The 22,210-nt window shown below is 41.4% G+C and overlaps 1 protein-coding gene across 1 annotated transcript in view; it reads right to left on the bottom strand.

The window, feature by feature from the left end:
• Window positions 1-22,210, bottom strand: part of hppy (MAP4K3-like protein hppy) — a 104,667-nt gene that overhangs the window by 13,869 nt on the left and 68,588 nt on the right. Inside the window, exons 16-22 of the mRNA XM_080276052.1 lie at window positions 20,703-20,875; window positions 19,401-19,605; window positions 12,316-12,443; window positions 6,780-6,920; window positions 4,546-4,649; window positions 4,035-4,216; window positions 3,470-3,562 (exon numbers count right to left, since the gene is read on the bottom strand). Of these exons, the coding sequence (XP_080132178.1) occupies window positions 3,470-3,562; window positions 4,035-4,216; window positions 4,546-4,649; window positions 6,780-6,920; window positions 12,316-12,443; window positions 19,401-19,605; window positions 20,703-20,875 (1,026 nt within the window). The remainder of the gene's footprint in view (window positions 1-3,469; window positions 3,563-4,034; window positions 4,217-4,545; window positions 4,650-6,779; window positions 6,921-12,315; window positions 12,444-19,400; window positions 19,606-20,702; window positions 20,876-22,210) is intronic.

Raw genomic sequence — 22,210 nt, 5'->3', positions numbered from 1 at the left:
CTGAGAAGGTGAAAGTGGCAGTGATTGTAGTGTATGAACTGTGTGATGACAGAGAAAGATAGGTTTAGGGATGAGCTGGATGAAGCAGTGGGAGAAATGCCCAGGGGCTATAAAGTGATTGTAATGGGCAACACGAGGAAGAGTGGGCACTGGTCCTGAGGATGACATTATGGGTTGTAATGGAGTGCCAGAAGAAAATGATAATGGGAAGCAACTGAAGGATATGTGTCAGGAAAGGAGGTTGTGCAACTCTTATTTCAAAAACAATGATGCACGTAAATATACATGGTATAGAGGGAACGGGGATCCTGCTGAAAGGAGCCTGATTGATTACATGCTTGTAGATAGGTCGATACTGGGAATGGTTGTTGATACGAGGGCCATGAGAGGACTATGTAGAGGTCTGTCAGATCATATGATTGTGGTGTGCAAGATCAAGCTGAGAGGAGTGAAGTGGACCACGAGAGAGAGGAGCAGTCAGGGAGAAAGACTGAAAGTTGAGAAGCTCAGGGTCAAAGAAGAGGCAGGTGAGTACAGGACCACAGTAGGGGAGGAGTGGGAATCAGTAAATTGGAATGAAATGGATCTAGACAGCCTGTGTAATGCATATAGGGATTACTTAGTTAGGAATGCTAAAGTGGTGTGTGGTGTGGCAGGAGTAACAACAAAAAAGAAAGGTACGGCATGGTGGGATGAAGAGGTTCAGAGGGCAGTGGAGGAAATGAGGAAGAAGTGGATAGAGTGGTTACAGAACGGGGGTTCAACTGATATAAGAATTGAATATACTGAGAGCAAGAAGCATGAAAAGAGACTAGTGAAGAGGAAAAAGGAGGAGGTAAATAATGACCTAGGAAGAAAAATGAATGCATACTACTCTGAAAATAGGAAGTTATCCTGGAACAAGGTGCGGAATGAAGGATGTAAGTGGCAGGTTATTAACCCATGGGGATGAAGTAAGGACCAGATGATAAGAGTACTGTATTTTGAAAGCTTGATGGATGGGAACAAAGAGAGCAGAGCAGCTGTAGCCATGATTGGTTTTAGGGGTGTGCAGAGAAGGAAGGAAGTGCCAGGAAACATGACACTTGCACAGGTGAAGAACACTGTGAAGCAGATGAAAAATGGGAAAGCAGCTGCGGTTGACGAGGTGTATGCAGAGATGATTAGGGGTAATGGAGACAGCTGAATGAAGTACTTGTTGGAGATATGTAAGAAGGCATGCATGAGTGAAAATGTGCCAACAGAGTGGAAAAAGGGTGTGATTGTACCCCTGTACAAAAACAGAGGTAGGCGAAGTGAGTGCCATAATTATTGTGGGATAAGTTTGCTAAGTGTTGTAGGGAAGGTATATGGAAGAATTATTATTGAGAAAGTAAGAGATACATCGGAAGTCCTAGTAAGTCATGAACAGGGAGGCTTTAGGAGCCAGAAAATAAGTGAATCAAGTATTTACAGTGAGACAGATAGTGAAGGCTTGTGAGAAGAACTGTAAAGTATTTATGGCATTTATGGGTCTGGAAAAAGCATACGACAAAGTAAACAGAGAAGGTTTATCGTAGGTTTTGCGCATGTATGGTGTAGATGGTAAACTGCCAGGTGCTGTCAGGAGTTTTTATGATGGATGTGAGGCATGTGTAAGGGTAAATGGGCATCTAAGTGAATGCTTCATGATCAATGTGGGCATGCAACAAAGTTGTGTGACGTCCTCATGGGTGTTCAATATATATATGGATGGGGTGATGAGAGAAGTAAAAACACGAGTCATGGAGAGAGGGATGGCATTGGTAATGACTGGTGATGGATGGAATATCTCAAATTCATTGTATGCTGATGATGCTGCGCTACTTGCAAATACCGGACAAGAGCCTGGTAGACTAGTGCAGAGCTTTCCAGATGTCTGTGAGCATCAAGCCTTGAGAGTAAATGTAGAAAAGATTAAAGTGATCGCAACTGAGAGATAAAGTGACTCCCAGTGTGATGTCACAGTGAATGGAAAGAGACTGGAAATGGTGAGAGTTTAAATACCTGGAAACAGTGATAGAAAATAAAATAAAATGTGCACAAGATCTGGAAAGAGTGACACAAGGAAAGACAGTAGCTGGTGCTATAAAGGCCTTTATAAGAAACAAAGGCTTGAGTGCTGCAGCTGCGTGAGGATTACATGAAGGAGTGTTAGTTCCGACTTTAACATATGGATGTGAGACTATGATGTGGCATGAAAATGATAAGTCAAGAGTGACAGCAGTGGAGATGGAACTGCTGAGGAATGTATGTGGAGTACAGAGACTGGACAGGATACAAAATAATGTGATTCGTGAAAAATGTGGAGTGAGGAAGTCTGCGGACACCAGAAATGAAGAGAGTGTACTGAGATGATATGGTCACATGGAGAGAATGGATAACAATAGGGCAGTGAAAATGGCATATCTGAGCGAATCTGAAGTTGGAAGGAGGTGAGGTAGGCCAAGGAGAAGGTGAAGGGATATGGTGGATGAGTGTGTGAGGAAGAGAGGTATGGAAATCGGTGAGTCTAGGGGACTGACAAGAGATCGAGCTGGCTGGATGAATGTTGTGAGAAGAAGTGCATGATCAGGGATTTGCCACCCCTTTTAACATGACAGCATCTGAATTGACTCTATCAGATAAGTATATGTGATGCTACAGAATGTGGTACTTTACTTGCTTGAAGAAATTAGTAGACAATTATATAAAGACGTCTTATTTTATGACTGTTCTTTTTGCATGAAACATGCTTTATGCAGCAGTATTAATCTCTACACAGTGAAATTTGCATGGTTCTTTCCACAACTTGCACACCTCTGTTGGCAAACAAATTGTGTTTTTCCTGAGTAAAACAGTATCTTTAAAGCTCTATGGTGACTATCAGCTGGTGCTTGGTGCCCACCACAACACCAAAATAAAACATACCGGTAATTAAAGGGTATCCTATATATGGACTGTGCATTACATTACTGAACAAGAATTAATAGTTTCTGAGCTCTACTGTGATAATAACTGAATGAAATGAGGTATGCAAAAACATTAAAGAATACTAAAAGGGAGACATGGATATACCAGTATATATATATATATATATATATATATATATATATATATATATATATATATATATATATATATATATATATATATATATATATATATATATATATATACTTAAGACACAATAAATAAAAAGAGCAATGGTTATGAAACATTTTGTATGCTTCATTTTGCATTCCCCCTCCCCCGCCGACAATACACTGGCCACAGAAAACAAGGAGTCACTGTACATCAGCTTCTATTTGTGCTTAATATGTTCAACAGTGACTTCAATATACAATATAAGGCCTTAGGTACTGTATTACTGAATTTTTATTTATAAACTCTTTGAGTAACAACCAGCTCTGGGTCCCAGTTAATCTTTGCGTAAGAGAGCAACTACATTAAGACACCATCAAAATCTCACCTATTGAATCTATATTGAAGTCAAATCTTAATTCAGATGTCTGCTTCTTCCTCTCCTTTAGCTTCCCTTGTAAGTTGACTACTCTTACAACATCTGAAATACATCAGTTCTAGTGAATACTAGGTAATAACATTTCATTACATGTAATAACAGTAACAGTCTTATTCAGATATATTTACAAAGAAATACAGTATCAGAATGAATGGCTGCATTGTGAAGTCATACACAGTACTGAGTACAGTAACAGGAAATGATCAATTCAAGAAATCCAATATATATCATATTCTAAGCTACCTATGCTTTATGGCCCTAACTTTATGCCTCACCAAAAAAATGTGGTAGGCAGTATCCTGAAACAGGGCTGAATAAGCATAAAAGTAGAAATATTAACATACTTCCTCGTAAAATGGGCTAGACAACTGCTCCCTCCATCATTCAAGCCCATGAAAGCCTGGCTCAACCTCACAGGCAAAAAGCCATCCACATTTATTTTTTTTTAATTCCCTCATAAATGCCTGTGGGAAACAGCTATTCCACTAAACACTCATGACTGAATTCAACTCACTCTCGTAGCAAACCAAGATGGCATCCTTCTCAATCTGGGTGACATTCTTGACATTAAGGTTCTGGCGTGGGATGACAGTCGCCATACCGTCCATGTCATCATCATCATCATCGCCATGCGTGACCGGTGTCCAAGTGGAGCCTGTGTTGAGGTTGACCAGACTGTGACGCAGCTGGTCCTCACTGCACAAGTAGTGGTCATATTATCAGTGGCTTAGGACATTCTTAACACCTATTCTCAGTTATTTATTCTGCACAATACTCTCATATCAGTCAATCAATCAATCCTCATATTGTAAGTGGCCATAACATACCTGATGCTTTCTATGAACTTGAAGGTCAATATATTACCAAAACCAGCTAATTATTTCCTAACTGTTGCTGGAAGCCTGGGAAAAAGGAACTCTGAGATGTGTAATAAATGAGAGAGAGAGAGAGAGAGAGAGAGAGAAATTTATGTAAAGGTGTCCGTAAAACTGAACATACTGTACTTAAATAAGACACTACTGTACCTGACGCCACGGTTCACATCGACGCACATCAACGGGTACTCCAGGTCCGGTGTGATCACCATCTCAAACACTCGCAGTGGATGTGGCAGGTAGCACTCACTTTGCTGAATTTAGAAAGGGAAGGAAAAAAAGAAATCACCATTCACTACCTTCATCCTGACCTCTTGCAAAAAAAAAAAAAAAAAAAAAAAAAAGGAGAGAGAGAGAGAGAGAGAGACTGAAGAGGAACTGAACAAAAGCATGTTTGAAAAATGCACAACTCACTCACTTACCATTCACACCTCCAGAACCTAACTCCCCCTTGAAGACAACCTCAAACATGTGCATTATCTACTGGAAAAAGTTAATCCAATGACTATTAAAAAAAAAAAAAAAAAAAAAAAAAAAAAAAAAAAAAAATAAAAATGGGGGGGGGGGGGGGGGGGCAAACACATGTCATGCACTCCTCTGCACAAAATTTGTTGAGACAGCTTGATCCCTTAACAGTTCCTAAACATCTGTAAGTCATTTTCTCACTCCCTAATTTACCATATCTACCTTATTCCTTGCCAACTACTACTACTACTTCCTTCAAACTCACACACATACAGTATACCCTTTCCATCATTCTATTTATATCCATTCTTTCCATTACCAAAGTACACTCTCAACTCTATTGTTCAAAGACTTCCTTACTCCACATATGATACAAATCACATTATTTCTTATCCAGTCCACCATCTATATGCCAAACAAAAATATCTTTAAATATTCTGAAATTTTAAGCAAAATTTTTTTTTATTATATATGCTAAGCAAATTTAACCAACTGAGAATAAACTCAAACTAAAACATACCAGTATACATTCTATCCATCCATTCATCATCCAATCCTATGTTGTCCCAAACAAGGAATAGGAACCCGGGGCTAGGCAAGTTGGTCATGACATTTAAGATGACAGTGACCAGCCTCACTCATCCCTGAGTGGCATTGTATGAGCAATAAACCACAACCACCCCTTGGATGTAAACCTACATAAGCTCAATCTGATTGGAGCACCTTAATTACCCACTAAACCACCAGGCACCATAATTTGGTTCCATGGTTACCACCCAGCATAGTAAATGGTTTCCTGGTGTACAGGAAACCATTTGGCTTGTCATTCAGTGTACAGTCACCCACAGGCAGAAGGAAGAGGAAAGAATGAAGGAAAGAAAGACAGAAGAGTGAGTGTAAAGTCAACTGTAGGCAGAAGAGAGAGGAAAGAATGAGAGAAAGAAAGACAGAAGAGGAAGGATGGAAGAGAGGAAAGGGCAGACACCCAAAGCAGCACTACATCAAGTAAGAGGATTGTAAGCGCGCCCACTTACCACATCCACCTGCTACAAAAATTCTACCCTTTCTATTTAAAAAAAAAAAAAAAAAAAAAAAAAAAAAAAAAGTACAGTAGCTGGAAAAGTCTGATAATGTAAGGGGTGAATATATAAACAAAAATACAAAAATACAACACTGAAAGCAGTGATGAGAAATAGGGAGGTGAGTATGGAAGTGAAGAAGTCACTGCATGATGGTATTGTGATCCCTACCCCGACGTATGGAAGCGAGGCATGGACCTTGCAAGAGGGGAACAAGTCAAGAGTGAGAGCAGTGGAAATGAGTTACTTGAGAGGAGCATGTGGAGTGACGTGGAGGGACAGGTTGACAAATGAAGAAGTGAAGGAACGTTGTGGGATAGATGTGGATGTGGTTGAAAAGATTAGGAGAAATACACTGAGGTGGTTTGGACATGTGGAGAGAATGGAGAATGAAAGACTGACTAAGAGGGTGTATGTAGGTGAGGTGGAGGGAGGGAGGGAGGGGTAGACCGAGGATGAGGTGGAGGGATGGAGTTGAGAGGTATATGAGGGAGGGGGGGGTGAGTTGGGGGGAGGGGAGTCAAATGGTGGGTGACAGAGTGACTTGGAGGCGTTTTGTCTGCGGCCACCCTTTGCGGGATTAGGGCGTCGGGCTATAGATAGATAGATAGATAGACAAAACTACCAGCCCCACCAAACAATCCAAACATTTTACCAAAATGAAATGGCAGGATGGGGTGGTTGGGTATTGTAAAAGCAGGTGGAATGAGTTGGAGGAAGAGCAGTCTGATGGGGGTGGAGAGGATGACATTTAGGCGATCTGTCTTACTACTTTCAAGATTGAGGCACTCAGCTATAGACAGGAACAGAAATAAAGTACTGCAGTGTTCACTGACTAACCTTGAGGAGCATGAACTTGTTGAGTGGGTCATACCACTGCATTAGATAAAGACCAGTGGAAGTGGCTCCACACAGATACTTGTACCCATTGTATGGATTACGACCCACGCAGCACCGCAGGGTTCCCTTTGTATCTGGCACCTGACAAAAGTAAAGGAAGGGTAGCACTCATTCATCAAGCACATTATCATGAACATCTATCATCAGCACTGTCCTTATTCCAGTCCTTATCCTATGTAAAAATATGGTGTTAGGTAGGATGCTGAAACAAAGAAGGAAAAGCAGATCAATTACCCCAGCATTGGCCTAGTTTTCCCATCTTATGGTAATCCTTTAAAAAAATTAGAGACAACAGCTACTTTATATAAGTTATGTTTATCCTTATCTACCTTTCTGACTGTGAGTGTGTGTGTGTGTGTGTGTGTGTGTGTGTGTGTGTGTGTGTGTGTGTGTGTGTGTGTGTGTGTGTGTGTGTGTGTGTGTGTGTGTGTATGTGTGTGTGTAAATAATACCATATCTCGTAAAAATATATACAAACACAGTCAATCACTGAGTAATGCGGACAACAGGGACTGGACAAGGACTGTGCTACTCAAACCCGTGTCACTCAAACAAAATGTGTGCATGTATAATGGTATAATGTTTCCTTGTCACTTTGGAAAACTCTCACTTTTACCCCTTTCTTACCACCCTACCCAACACCTACTTATACCCACCATAAAGTAAAACATTGCAAGAGACAGAACTATTTTAATTAAGAATACAAATGGTATTAAAAGAGCATTAGTAAAAAACAAAAGTTAGGCTGGGTATCCGTGCGTTGCTGATGTGTAGCTTCGTGGCACTCTCCTCTCGCCCCCCACCCCCAATGTTATTGTTGAGATGCTGCTGCTCCTGCACTTCTTTCTTCAAAATCTAAGTCAAATCCAATGATGGTGCTTTCATTCACACCATACTTTTTCACCATTTCTACCTGCCTCTTTTCCTGCTCTAACTTCTTTACTATCTCACTCTTCTGGGCAGACGTGAAGATATATCACTTTCTGGGTGGCTGGGGCTGATCACGTGGCATGACAGACAATGTCCTTGATCAACACTCAAACACAAAAAAATCTTGCCACACAGGGCAGGTGGAGCTTGATGAGATGTGAAAAAGGACTGAATGTGCCCAGAACTGGTACCCGAATATAGGCCGGCCGATCATGGTGAGTCTGGTAGGTGACATCATTGCATAAGACTTTCAAATTGCATCACCTAATCAGCAGACTTCCCGCGTCAGCTCGAGTTTTCCCCTCGTGTTGATTATGACCTGTTGCATTATGCTGACCATGTTAGAACAAAAAAGCATTACTTAAATGTGCATTACTCAAGGATTGACATTTATATATGGTAAATACAATGATAGCCAGTTTTATGGGGGGGGGGGGGAGAAAAGTCCAAAATCACGATTAAGCCAGCAGAAAAAAAGAACATGTACTCTTAGACTGATTTATTAACTCCTCAATGGCTGCGGGTTCAGAAATTTGCATTCTTCCCTAGCCGGTCCCTGGACCATTTTTTCAGAGCTCTAAAATCAATTTCTTTTTCTTACAGATGTGAAGAGAATCATCTGGCAATGTGTTTTTTTAGCTTCAAAACCCATCCTGTGATTCAATTTGATTCACTGTAGAATTAAAAAAATTATGGTGCACATGCCTTCGGGGTGAAAACATCCGAGATGAAGTGATTGCCCGACTGCATGGATGATAGCATAGAGTTGTGTTAACATACCAGTGACCTTCATTCCCTTCACATAACTGTTTGCAGTTTTTTTATAGCTTGCGCTAACTCACTATCACAGATACTGGTACAGTAAAGCATTGTTCAAAGCTAAGGTCTATTAAGTGGTTAGGGAATGTGATGATAATAGCAAGAAGGAAATTTTTCCAGCAATCTGTTTTGTTTTTGAGGGCTCCAACAAGCTTGCATGCGTTGGCCTTGGTAACCTAATGGTGGCTCTCCATGCTGCTCAATCTCTGGCAGTTTCCCTATTTAATCCCTTAACCCTGAGGTAACAATCAATGACCTTGTCCCAAGTCTTTTTCAGTCTACCTCTTGCTACCCTACCTCCAACAGTAACATTTCTCACTGTCTGCACCCAATTACTGTCCCTATCCTCTCCACATGCCCAAACCATTTCAATCTACCTCTCCTCATCACAAAACCAATACACTTCAGTCCTATCTTACCTTTCAACTCTTCCTTTGTAAACCCAGCCCAACCATGCCTCGCACTCAGGGACAAACAGCACATCCACCTAATCGCTGCCATTTTTGTACGATGAAGTCTGCAAATATCCTCTTCCTTTACTTCCCAGGTCTCACTACCATACAGCATTACACCCCTAACACATGCTGCATACAAAGACCCCTTGGCACGGAGGGACAGCCCTCTCAAAATCAGGAAAGGCAACACCTTCCTAAACTTCTTTTCAACCACTCCTCACTGTAGCTACAGAGCTAGCTCCAGCCCCACCCCCAAACATAACATGTCTCTCAAATAACAAAAGTCTTCCACACTCTCAAGAGACTCACCAGCAAGTTCAATCCTTTCATGCCTGGCAATCTCCTCATGCTCTCCCTGACACACAGCACACATGAAATTAGCGTTATCTCGCAGCCTACCTCTAATATTACTACATCTTCTATGAACCCACTTATCACAACACTGAACAAAATGAAATTACTTTCCACACCCTTGTGGCAAATCGTATATGGCCACTCTCCCTCTTCTTTGACAGTATCGCCCATAGCCCTACATCATCACCACCACCATCATCTGGAACTCCCTTCCCACCCACGGGCAGGGTGAGGAGTAGCAACGTCAGGCAGCCCAAGTTTGCCCAATCCAATGGGCAAAGTTTTCATTCACTCACCATTCAAGCCCCCAGAATCCTGGCTCTATCTGATATGCCAGAAACTTTCACCATATTCTATAGCTTCACATAAATGTATCCGATAGAGCCAATCTGAATGCTGTCACATTAAAAAGCGGTGCCAAATCCTTGATCATGCACTTCTTCTCACAATATTCATCCAGCCAGCTCGACCTCTTGTCAGACCCCCAGAATTCACTTATTTCCATTCCTCTCTTCCTGACACACTCATCCACCGTATCCCTTTTCCTTCTCCTTGGCCTACCTCGCCTCTTGCCTCCTTCCAATTTGCTCAGCTATAACTTTTTCACCACTCTATCATTATCCATCCTCTCCACATGATCATACCATCTCAGTACTGTATATTCTCTTCAACCTTGGTGTAAACAGACTTCTTCACTCTGCATCTTTCACGAATCACATTATTTCATATCCTATCCACAATCTGTACTCCAAATACATTCTTCAGCAGTCCCTTATCCACAATCTGTACTCCAAATACATTCTTCAGCAGTCCCTTCTCCACTGCTCTCACTCATAACTTTTCATTTTCATGCCACACCATTCTCTCACATCCATATGTTAAAGTTGGCACTAACACTCCTTCATGTAATCCTCACGCAGCTGTAACACTCAAGCCTCCATTTCTTATAAAGGCCTTCATAGCACCAGCTACTTTTCTTCCTTGTGTCTCTCTACTTTCTACTTCTTTTGCACATTTTTCTCTAATTTCTACCATTATACCAAGGTATTTGAAGTCTCTCACCAATTTCAGTCTCTCTCCATTCAATATAACATTGCACTGGGAGTCACCCTCTCTCTCAATAACCATCACTTTATTCTACATTTACTCTCAAGACATGATGCTCACAGACATCTACAAGACTCTACACCAGTCTACCAAGATCTTGTCCAATGTCTGCAAGTAGCGCTGCATCATGAGCATAAAAAAAATTTGAGATATTCCATCCATCACCATTTATTACCAACGCCATCCCTCTCTCCACTACTCGTGTTTTTACTTCTCTCATCACCCCACCCATATATATATTGAACAACCATAAGGACATCACACAAACTTGTCGCATGCCCACACTGATCGTGAACCAACCATTTAGATGTCCATTTACCCATACAGCTGCCTCATTACCACCGTAAAAACTCCTGACAGCACCTAGCAGCTTACCATCTGCACTGTACATGCGCAAAACCTTCTACAGTCCTTCTCTGTTTACTTTGTAATATGCATAAATGCCATAAACTCATATAGTCCTTCTCACACGCCTTCTCCACTACCCGTCTTACTGCCAATATTTGATCCACAATTCCTCTGCCAACCCTAAAGCCACCCTGTTTGTCAATCACTAAGACTTCTGATATCTCTCTTACTTTCTCCACAATAATTCTTCCATATACCTTCCCAATCGAACCCAACAGACTTATGCCATGATTATACTTGTGAAGTGCTCACCTTTATTTTTGTACATGGGTTCAATCACTGCCTGTTTACATTCTACTGGCACAGTTTCACTCATTCATGCCTTCTTACATATCTTCAACAAGCACTTCATTCAGCCCTCTCCATTACACTTAATAATCTCTGCATACACCTCATCATCCCCAGCTGCTTTTCCACTTTACAACTGCTTCACAGCATTTTTCACCTTGGCGAGTGTCATGCTTCCTGGCACTGCATTGCTTCTCTGTACATCCCCAAAACCAACCATATTAACAGTTACTTTGCTCTCTCCATTCCCATTCATCAGATTTTCAAAATATTCTTTTCCATCTGGTCCTTATTTCACCCACATGGGTTAAGAATCTACCACTTACATCCTTCACACTTTCACATTTCTTTTCACTATCACTTCTACATTTCCGCACCTCTTTCCAGAATAACTTCCTATTTTCAGAGTAATTTGCATTCATTTTTCTTCCTAGATCATCATATTTATCACTGATCCATTTATTCATCATCCAATCCTATGTTGCCCCATACGGGACACAGAAGCGCAAAGCTACGCAAGTTGGTCCTGACATTTAAGATGAGAGTGACCAGCTTCACTCATCCCTGAGTGGCATTATGAAAGCGATAAACCCCAACCACCCTTTGGATATAAACCTTCACTGGCTAAATCCCATTGGAGCACCATAATTACCCACTAAACCACCAGGTGCCATAATTTGGTTATGTGATTACTACCCAGCATTGTACTGTAAATGGCTTTCTGGTGTATGTACAAGAAACCATTTGGATTGTCACTCAGTGTAGAGTCACTTGGGCCATAGGCAGAAGGAAGTGGAAAGAATGAAGGAGAGAAAGACAGAAGAGGGAATGTACAGTTACCTGTAGACAGAAGGAAGAGGAAAGAACGAAAGAAAGAAAGACAGAAGAGGAAGGAAGAAAGACAGGAGGAGAGGATAAGGCAGACACTCGAGAGCAGCACTACATCAAGTGAGTAAATGATGAGTGCCCCCGCCTGCCACACACACACACACACACACACACACATATATATATACCAAATTATTTTTTAAGAATGGGAAAAAAAAAAAAAAAAAAATGATGTACGGCCCTGTTCAAGCTATGACTTCACTATTACTTCAATTTGTATTTCTCACCTTTGTTGTGATGGCATATTTCCTAGGTAAGAATTTTTCTGGAATCTTGTTCATGGGCAGTGAGAACTTGTGGAGGTGACGATTATGTAAGCCAATCAACTCATGCCGATACAGGTATGGTCCCTTGCCTGTGGGAGGGAAATGAAGTTCAATGGTAACTCAATAAGGGAAGTCGTTACTGTATGTCATATATCACACCTACATATCATTATCATATTTCAGAGATCACATGAAGGTGTCCCTCTCCACCATCATAAACTCCTAGCACTGATATACTGTACTGCTAGAGGGTACAGGGCAATGCGGTTCCAAGGCTGCCACTTCCGCCCAATAAAGAGGGGTGGGAGGGTGCCCCAAGAGGCTGTTCTATCGATGGATGTATATTGGTGGCGCAGTTACAGTGCCAAGGGGCGCTTGGAGGGTGTCCCTGTAGCTGCCTTGGCAGGATGCCCCGAGGCCACTACCACAGCCACTGGTAAGGCTGGTGGGCTAGGGGTCCCAGATCCATTGCCTAGCCTGGGACTATGCAGTGGGTGGGGCCGATGGCATGTCTCTCTCCCTCTTATTTTACTGATTATGACCAAGGTAAAGATTGTAACTCAAAGCAAGCCTGAGGACATTAAATCACCCAGGGGGATCAGGGTGGCTTTGTGGAATATGGGAAGCTAGAGTGGTAGAGCAGGGGAAGTGGTTAAGGTAATGAGTAGGAGGGGGGTGGATGTGGGATATGTGCAAAAAAGTCTGGTATAGGGATGGATCAGACAGAAAGACTGCAGGGAGGGATTGTTACTGCAAGATGTTTTGGCAGGGTAGGATAGATGGATATGGGGGTCTGGGTGTGTTCATTAGTGAAAATGGTTGGAATATGTCATGAATGTTACGAGAGTAAGTGATAGCATAATAGCAGTGAAAATTTTGTTCAGTGGGATGGTGTTTGCAATTGTATCAGCATATGCTCCACAGGCAGGCCTGGATGAGGTAGAGAAGGATAGATTTTGGGATGACTTAATATGTGTAGTAAGTGGTAAGGAGGAAGATGAAATTGTAGTATTAGGGGGGGGATATAAATTGTCATGAAGATGAAGCAGCTCAAGGATATGAAAAGGTATATGGGGGATGTGCATATGGTACAAGAAATGAGGAAGGGGAAAGGATATGTGAGTTTGGGGAGGCAATGAACATGACTGTGTGCAACATACATTTTAGAAAAAGAGAGTAGTTTGATTATATATGAGTCTGAGAGGAAATAGCAGCCAGATAGACTATTTTTTGGTCAGGAGGGCTTATAGGAGGTTAGTGAGAGATGTTAAAGTTATAGGGCACGAGGAGTCTGTGCAGCAACACAAGTTATTGGTAGGTGACATGGTGCTTAAGGAGTGGGTGATGAAAAAGACAAGCTTTGCACCTTGGAGGAAAATATGGAAGATGAAAAACCAAGCAGTAAGGGATGCCTTCTATAGCGAGATGAGAAGAGTAGTGGCTGAACTGGGAGACGTGGATGTAAGTGTTAATGAACAGTGCAGAGCCCTCAAGACCAACTTCCTGAGAGTTACTGATTCAGTATGTGGATGGACAAGAGGCGCACCAAGACATAAAGTGACTTGGTGGTGGGAAGAGGTTGCAGAAGCTGCAGTTAAAGAGAAAAGAAGGCTTTTCAGGGAATGGAGGAAGGGTGGTTGCAAAGAGGAATACTTGGCTGCCAAGTGCAGGGTTAGAAAAGAGGTTTACAGGGCGAAGTCTGAGTCACAGACTTTTACTTGATAACCTAAATTGTGTGGAAGGAAAGAATATGATAATTAAGGTGGCAAATCATATGAAGAAGGAGAATAAGGATATCATAGGTGAGCAGTGGGTGATGAATGATGAAGGAAGGGTAGTGGTAAACAGTGAGCATATTAACCCTTTAACCGCGGGCTTGTTTTGCTGCAGTGCGTGTGGATGGTGAACTAAGTGAATTTTTCTCTTTGAAAGTTGGTTTGAAACAGGGATGTGTCATGTCTCCATGGTTGTTCAATCTGTACATGGATGGGGTAATAAAAGAGGTACAAGGTAGGGTAGTGGATGTTGGAGTGGCCCTGGTGAGAGAGGATAGTGTTTGGAAACTCCCTGTACTGTTGTTTGCAGATGATACTGTGTTGTTGAGTGAAGACGAAGGGGAGCTGCAAGGCTTGGTGGATGAGTTTGGGAGAGTGTGTAAGAAACGGAACCTAAAGGTGAATGTAGGGAAGAGTAAAGTGATGGTCTTTGAGAGAGGTGAAGTCAGTGAATGTACAGCGAGGTTGGATGGTGAGGAATTGGAAAATGTGAGTACGTTTAAGTATTTGGGTAGTGTGATGAGTAAGGATGGAGGTTTGGAGGGTGAAGTGCTTGAAAGGGTACAGCAGGGAAGAAAGGTTGCTGGTTCCTTGAAAGCAGTGATAAGAAACAGGGAAGTGAGCATGGAAGTAAAAAAGTTACTACATGACAGTATTGTGATACCAACTCTAACATACGGAAGTGAAGCTTGGACATTGTTGGAAGGGCACAAGTCAAGAGTGAGAGCAGTGGAAATGAGTTATTTAAGAGGAGCCTGTGGAGTCACGTGGAGAGACAGGCTGACGAATGAGGATATAAAGGAGCGTTGTGGTGTGGATGTGGATGTGATAGGAAGCGTTGTGAGGAACACACTGAGGTGGTTTGGCCATGTGGAGAGGATGGAGGGTGAAAGACTGACGAAGAGAGTGTATATGAGTAAGGTGGAGGGTGGAAGAGGGAGGGGGAGACCGAGGATGAGATGGAGGGATGGGGTGGAGAGGTATATGAGAGAGGGGGGTGTGAGTTGGGAGCAGGGCAGTGAAATGGCGGGGGACAGGGCGACTTGGAGGCGATTTGTTTGTGGCCACCCCAAACGGGATTGAGGCGTCTGGCAATAGATAGATAGATAGATAGATTGTTTTGCTTTTTCTTGCGGCTCCCGCGGGCATATTCGCGCTCCGATAGACTCTCTAAAAATATTTGGCAAAAATCAGTTATTAGTCCTAGAATATTAAAATCAAATATGCTTATGGCACATACCTTCAGCTTTCTCCTGGGGTGCTTGTTGGGCCTTCGTCGAGTACCGAAGGACTTGTGGAGACCTCTGAAGTTGGGTAACGAAGTCTCCACTTTACACTTCCCGACAACCCGTAATATGATTACCACAGCCTGATATTATCACTAGAAACACTATTCTATGATTCTCAAATAGTTTGGAATCCATACTTAAAAAAAAAAAAAAAAAAAAAAAAAAAAAAAAAAACACACACTGTGAAAGCAATGAAAATTACGAGGGCGTATGACCTTCCCACCTGCGCTAGTTCGCCGCTGGTGTTCTGTCATTTATTACTCATAAAAACACTCACAGTTTATATTTCTATTACTATATAACACTTATATATATCTACAGTCTTTATCCATAAGTTTCCTTCAGTAATAGTAGTTTATTGTCACTGCAGGCATTCAATTTCTTTCAGTAAAATACGTAGCATTCACTTTCTCGTCCTGTATACTAGCACTGAGAGTGAATGTCACTTTCACCTTCACTCTAATAACTCATAGTATTCATACATACTAGAGTGAAACCTTCACTTTCATTACTCCTAGTGTATATACTCATATTCTTATACTACGGTACTCATTTACATTTCTATTTATGTTCTCTATTTTATTTACATTATTTACATTTCTATTTTATTTACACTGTGTTATGCACTGTCACTTGAAGTAACTTATAAAACTGTTTTCCACTGTTCATGTATATTTACATTCATTGCTTTCATTTACTGTTTACACATTATTTACAATTCCACTTGCACTGTTTTACTCAACAGAAAGATCGTAGTCACTCTTTATCAATTGTCAGCCCTTTACCTCTTTCCACACCGAGGTTTAGTAGGGGGTAAAGGTCACAGGGCCCTTTGCATGGGGCTATAAAGCGGCGGAAGTTAGCAGAAGCGAATCAGACGTACCTTCACCTTGAAAGACGACAGTGAACTGATAGTGGTGGCCTCCTGCCGCCTGGCTAGGGTGAGTGCAATACTACCAACTTTAGCCTTGTGAGACCTGCTAATACATAGCAATGAAATGATTGGCAGGAAACCCAAGACAATATAAAGACATAATAAATTAGGTAGTTCCAGGTGAATGTAAATATCACTTAGGCTTCTCCCTTCCCTCCTTATATGTATATTTATTACGAAAATAGATTATACGGCATATTTCAAGGGGAAATAAACAGCGAAAATTAGCGAACGAGTGACATGAGGTGTTGTCAAGTGATAATTAGCCAATTCCAGGTGTATGGCATTATCACTTACCTTATTTCTTTTTTGTATATATTATTTGGTATAAGAATAGGGCATAGGGCTTATTTCAATGGACGAAATAAGTGGAAAATTCCAGGGAAGATTTACTTAGCACAGAATACAGTGTGGTGGCCTGCAATAATTAGGTAGTTCCAGGAATGTAAATATCACTTAGGCTTCTCTCTTCCTTTCTTATATATATTTTTATTACAAAAACAGATTATACGGCATATTTCAAGGGGAAATAAACAGCGAAAATTGGCGAACAAGTGCATGTGAGATGTTGTCAGGTGATAATTAGCCAATTCCAGGTGTATGGCACTCTCACTTACCTTATTTCTTTCTTGTATATATTATTTGGTATAAGAATAGGGCATAGGGCTTATTTCAATGGATGAAGTCAGTGAAAAATTCCAGGGAAGATTTATTTAGCGCAGCACGGCCGGGCAGGCGAGAGGATAGGGTAATGGAGGGGAGGTAGGGAGGGGAGTCAAGAACGGGGAGAAATGGCTAAATTGTCAACAATGGATGGGAGTACAGATGAGATTAGGAGTGCTGACTAGTGTTGGACATTGGCAGTACTGATAGATGATACAAGCCACCACTTGAAAGCCTGGGCGAATTCAAAATAACACAGAATCACAAAAGTGACGCCCCGCAGTATGATCCCTTGCTCCCAAGCGTCACAAAAGTGACGCCCCACGGTTAAGGGGTTAAAGATGCTTGGAGAAAGCATTACAGCTGGTGGTTGAATGAGGAGTTTGACTGGGACAGCGACAGGGACAGTGTTTGGCCCTTGGTCTATGATTGATGCTGCTACTGTCAGCAGGGCAATAGGCAGGATGCAGGTGGGGAAGGCAGCAGGTGTCTGGGTTGACTGCTGAAATGTTGAAAGCCTCAGGAGATAGAGGAGTGAGGTTAGTTGTTGATCCAACAAATAGGATTATATATGAGTGTGTTGCCCCAGATGACTGGCTGAAGAGTGTAATTGTTAATGAGTACAAGGGGAAAGGGTGATACCCCAGAATGGGGAAATTATAGAGACATAAAGCTTTTAGAACAGATAATGAAGGTAATGGAGTGAGTTCTAGAAGGTATGATTAGAGAAAGAGTAACTATTGATGACATGCAGTTTGGGTTTATGCCAGGCAAATGGACCACTGATGACATATCCATTGTTCGGGAGCTTCAGGAGAAATATCCAGGAAGGAAAATGGAACTGTACTTTGTTTCTTTTGATTGGGAGATGGGTTCTAATAGTCCCTGGAGAGGTAGTGAGGTGGGCAATGAGAAAGCTTGGGATCAAGGAGTGGCTGGTTAGCATCGTTATGGTCATGCATGTGGGTGCTCACACCCAAGTACAGATGAATGGAGACTTGAGTGATGAGTTTTCCATGAACACTGATGTGCACCAGGGGTCAGTCTTGAGCCTATTGTTGTTTACATTGGTACTTGAAGGCCTCTCATGTGACTTCAGAAATGGACTCCCATGGGAGATGCTGTACGCTGATGATTTGGTGGTGGTTGCAGAGAATGAAAGGGAGGCGGGGGAAAGATCTGAGGCGGGGGAAAGATTTAAGAAGTGGAGAGATGGTATGGGGCACAAGGGCTTTTGAAAATGCAGATAAAAGTGACGGCACCTAGAGCTGGGAGTGGTACAATCAAAGAAGAGGGAGAGTGGCCATGTGCAATTTGTCACAAGGGCGTAGCAAGTAATTCCATCTCGTGCAGTGTTTGTGATATGTGGGTGAATATGAAATGTAGTGGTATTAGAGGCAGACTGAGAGATAACGCTGATTTCATGTGTGCTGTGTGTCAAGGAGAGCATGTGGATACTGCCAGGTGTGAAAGGATTGAACTTGCTGGTGTCTCTTGAGTGTGCGGAAGAGTTTTATTATTTGGGATACACGTTATGTGCTGGAAGTGGGTCAGGAGCTAGCTCTGTGGGGTAAAGTGAGGAGTGGTTGGAAGAAGTTCAGGGAGCAGTTGCCTCTCCTGACATTGAGAGAGCTCTCCCTCCGTGCTAAGGGATCTTTGTATGTGGCATGTGTTAGTAGTGTAATGCTGTATGGTAGTGAGACCTGGGCAGCAAAAGATGAGGATATTTGCAGGCTCAAACGTACAGAAATGGCAATGATTAGGTGGATGTGCAGTGCATCCTTGAGTGCAAGGCCTGGGGGGTGGGCTAGGTTTATGATGGAAGAGTTAAGAGATACAATGGGCCTGGAGTGTAATAATGCTGTGATGAGGAGAGGTAGGTTGAGATCGTTTGGGCATGTGGAGAGGATGGGAGATGATAACTAAGTGCAGCAAGCGAAAGTGTTAATGTTGGGGGTAGGGTTGTGAGAGGTAGACCGAAAAAGACCTGGGATGAGGTCATTGAGTGTGACCTCAGGGACAAGGCACTGAATAGGAAAACTGCCAGAGATCGAGCAGCATGGAGAACCGCCAGTAGGTGACCAAGGCCGACGCATGCAAGCAAGTTGGAGCCTTCAGAAACGAAAACGAATGACAAAAACTTACCTGAGATGGTCATAGTGTTGTCCCTCATAATAAACATCCAAGCTGCCTGCCAGTTCTTCCAATTTAACTTATCATATGTATGGGAACAGTGGCTATATTTTGGAACACATTATTCTACTATTGGTGTACTTTCTATTATTAGATATTATTCTACCTTCCACATTGCTCTACTGACATTCTTTACTGTTACATTACTGGATAGTCATGCTACTTTACATGGTACCAACATCCATCCATTACCTGAGATGGTCATGAGGACGTCCTTGATAACGAACATCCAGGTTGTGCGAGTGGGCAGGAGCTGCTCCATGGCGGCCTCATGTAGTTCATTGAGGTTCAGTGTATAGATGCCTTCCTCCGCCCCAATCAAAATGTGTTGGTCCCTCGTGTCAGGGTGGATCCATGACGCAGTGCAATGGATGTGAAGCGGGCAACCATTGAACACCTGAAATGCACAACACAGTTTTTTTTTTTGGGGGGGGAAAAAAGCAATAATAATAATAATAATAATAATAATAAAATATAATAATAATAACAGTAAATAATAAAAAATATGTATATATATATATATATATATATATATATATATATATATATATATATATATATATATATATATATATATATATATATATATATATATATATATATATATATATATATATACTGTATATTTTTATGTGTCCAACTCCGGGCATAGGCTTCACAGCCTGCTCCCACGGTCCAGTAGTCCTTCTACATTCCATACACCTCCACATTTCAAACAAAACCCAACATGGACACCTCTCTCCTGACTGACTGAATAGGGAAATGGCTCAAAATCATAACACATGGAGAAATGCCATCAGTTGTAAAGATGTACACATTGTAGCATGGTGAATGGTCATTAATCATATACAGGTATGTCTCGATATACAATACTCTTAGATACGATACCCCAACTTAGCGATGGGGGTAGAAATACCACCATACCCTGCCTAACGTTGGCCAAACCCTGGTTTAATGATGGGTTTTGATTTTCTTTTACTGATTTTGATGATATTTTAGACTAAAATTTTGTGTTTAGGTTGATTCATAAACTGCTTATAGACTTAAATTATTGTGTTTTAGTCATTGGTGGGGTGAACATTGTCATTTTGGGGTATGGTTTACTAAGCGTGATTTTTTCCAGACTTATATTTGATGATTTTCAGATTATATTTGTTAGTTTTAGTGAGTTATATACAGGTGTTAGGCTTAGGTTAGCATCTTCTACAGCTGTTAGGCCATTTAGATTGGCTTTAAACTTGTTTTTGGACTCATTTGGGTGGGTTTAGGACTTGACTGGGGGGGAATCCCAAGGCTCAAAAATGCGTCCCTATACTTTAATGTTAAATCTACCCTAATATACAATACCCTGCCTAATGATGGGTTTATACTTAACCAATTGCATAGTCAAACCGGGGTATACCTGTACGTAAACTACTGTATTGTTCACAGGTATACTGGTAGATCCCATAACATAAACTTATGCACTAAGCTAGTACTGTATATCAGATTTACCTTAGAGAAGCATGCCCCCATATGGACCTTTGGTGTGGGTGGTAGACCATTGGACTGTGGACGAGGGGGAGTGTTGTGCTTGCGCTTATCCTTCCTACGAGGCGGCACGGGGGGTGTCCCACTCCCATCATCCTCACCTCCACTGACACCATCCTGACCATTCTCTCTTGAGCCTGACATTAAGACATTGTGTTGCGTGAAACAAACTGTAATGGTCATATTAAAAGTGAGTGGGCAAAACCGTAAGCCAGATCCTAATTTTTGATGGTCATTTATGAAACACCTGCAACTATTAGGTATGATCACCCTGCATCTCACATTACAGTGTGTAGTCAGCAATGATTCAGAAATGTCACAAATGTTCTATCATCATGTGCTTCAGAAATCATCACAAAAAACTGTAGGGTTCTTCAGTACTTCACACCTTCACCCATTTAGTTCTAATAATATGGATCTGTGTGTTATGACTGTATCATGCTTTGTCTAGGATTAGTAAGCAAACTTCATAACCCATGAGATCTTCCTGAAGATGAACTTCAATCAGTCAAACTATTAAGAAAATATGAATTCCTGACACTTAATCCTCTATCAGTAAAATCAGCTGTACATTGGTTCCCAAAACTCAAGTATATAAATACAGTATATAAAATAAAAACTAAATGAAGTTTGAAAAACTATTTAACACAGATGACACTACTCCGGTGGTAAAAACTGTCTTCATTATAAAAACATTTAAAACTGCATTTGACACAGGTACAAAAATATAGGAATGGATGTGCAAACAGTAGGAAACTATAAAGTAACTGATGTGGAACAAAACATTCATAGAGAAAAATGATGCTAGGACACATGGAATGAGTATTTTGAAAAACTACTGACTGGTAATGTCATGATGTGATAAAGTATGGTGGTGCACAAAGATGGAATAAAGTACTCTAGAACGGATCAGTGACAGAAGTTACAAAAACAGCGTGGAGACTGAAATATGGGACAGCTACAATAGCAACTGGGGTACAGACAGAAAAGCTAAAATGAAATAGGGTTGAGTACAATTAAATGATAATGGAAAATAGACTACAATGCCTGGATGAGTAGAAATGTAAGAGATTATTGGAAAAGAGCTATAATTGTACTCTAGTGCAAAAATAATGGCAACAGAAACCAGTGAGACAACTATCTTAGAACAATTCTGCTGATTCTGTAGGTAATGTGTAGAGAAGAATAAAGAAAGAAAGGCAAGACATTTACCAAAACATCTAGTGAGAGATGAACAGGGTGGTATGGAGAGTGGTAGGGGATGTACACATCAAACCTTTACAGTACAGCAGGTAGTAGAATAAGTATGTAAGAAGGACACTAACAGGTGTGGTAAAGCACACAACGTGATGAAGAGGGATTATTGGTGGAGCTGCACATAGCCTACATGCTGTGAATGGAAGTTATTGAATGCTTCAAACACTTTATGATGATAGCAATACAAGTGTATGTGCGAGTAAGCTTAAGCTTCA

This window comes from Coenobita brevimanus, chromosome 63 (genome assembly GCF_032717465.1).
Source record: "Coenobita brevimanus isolate Jiangsu-jjx chromosome 63, ASM3271746v2, whole genome shotgun sequence".
NCBI lineage: Eukaryota > Metazoa > Arthropoda > Malacostraca > Decapoda > Coenobitidae > Coenobita > Coenobita brevimanus.
Note: the sequence above shows the minus strand (reverse complement) of the source record. Positions and strands in the feature narration are given on the sequence as shown.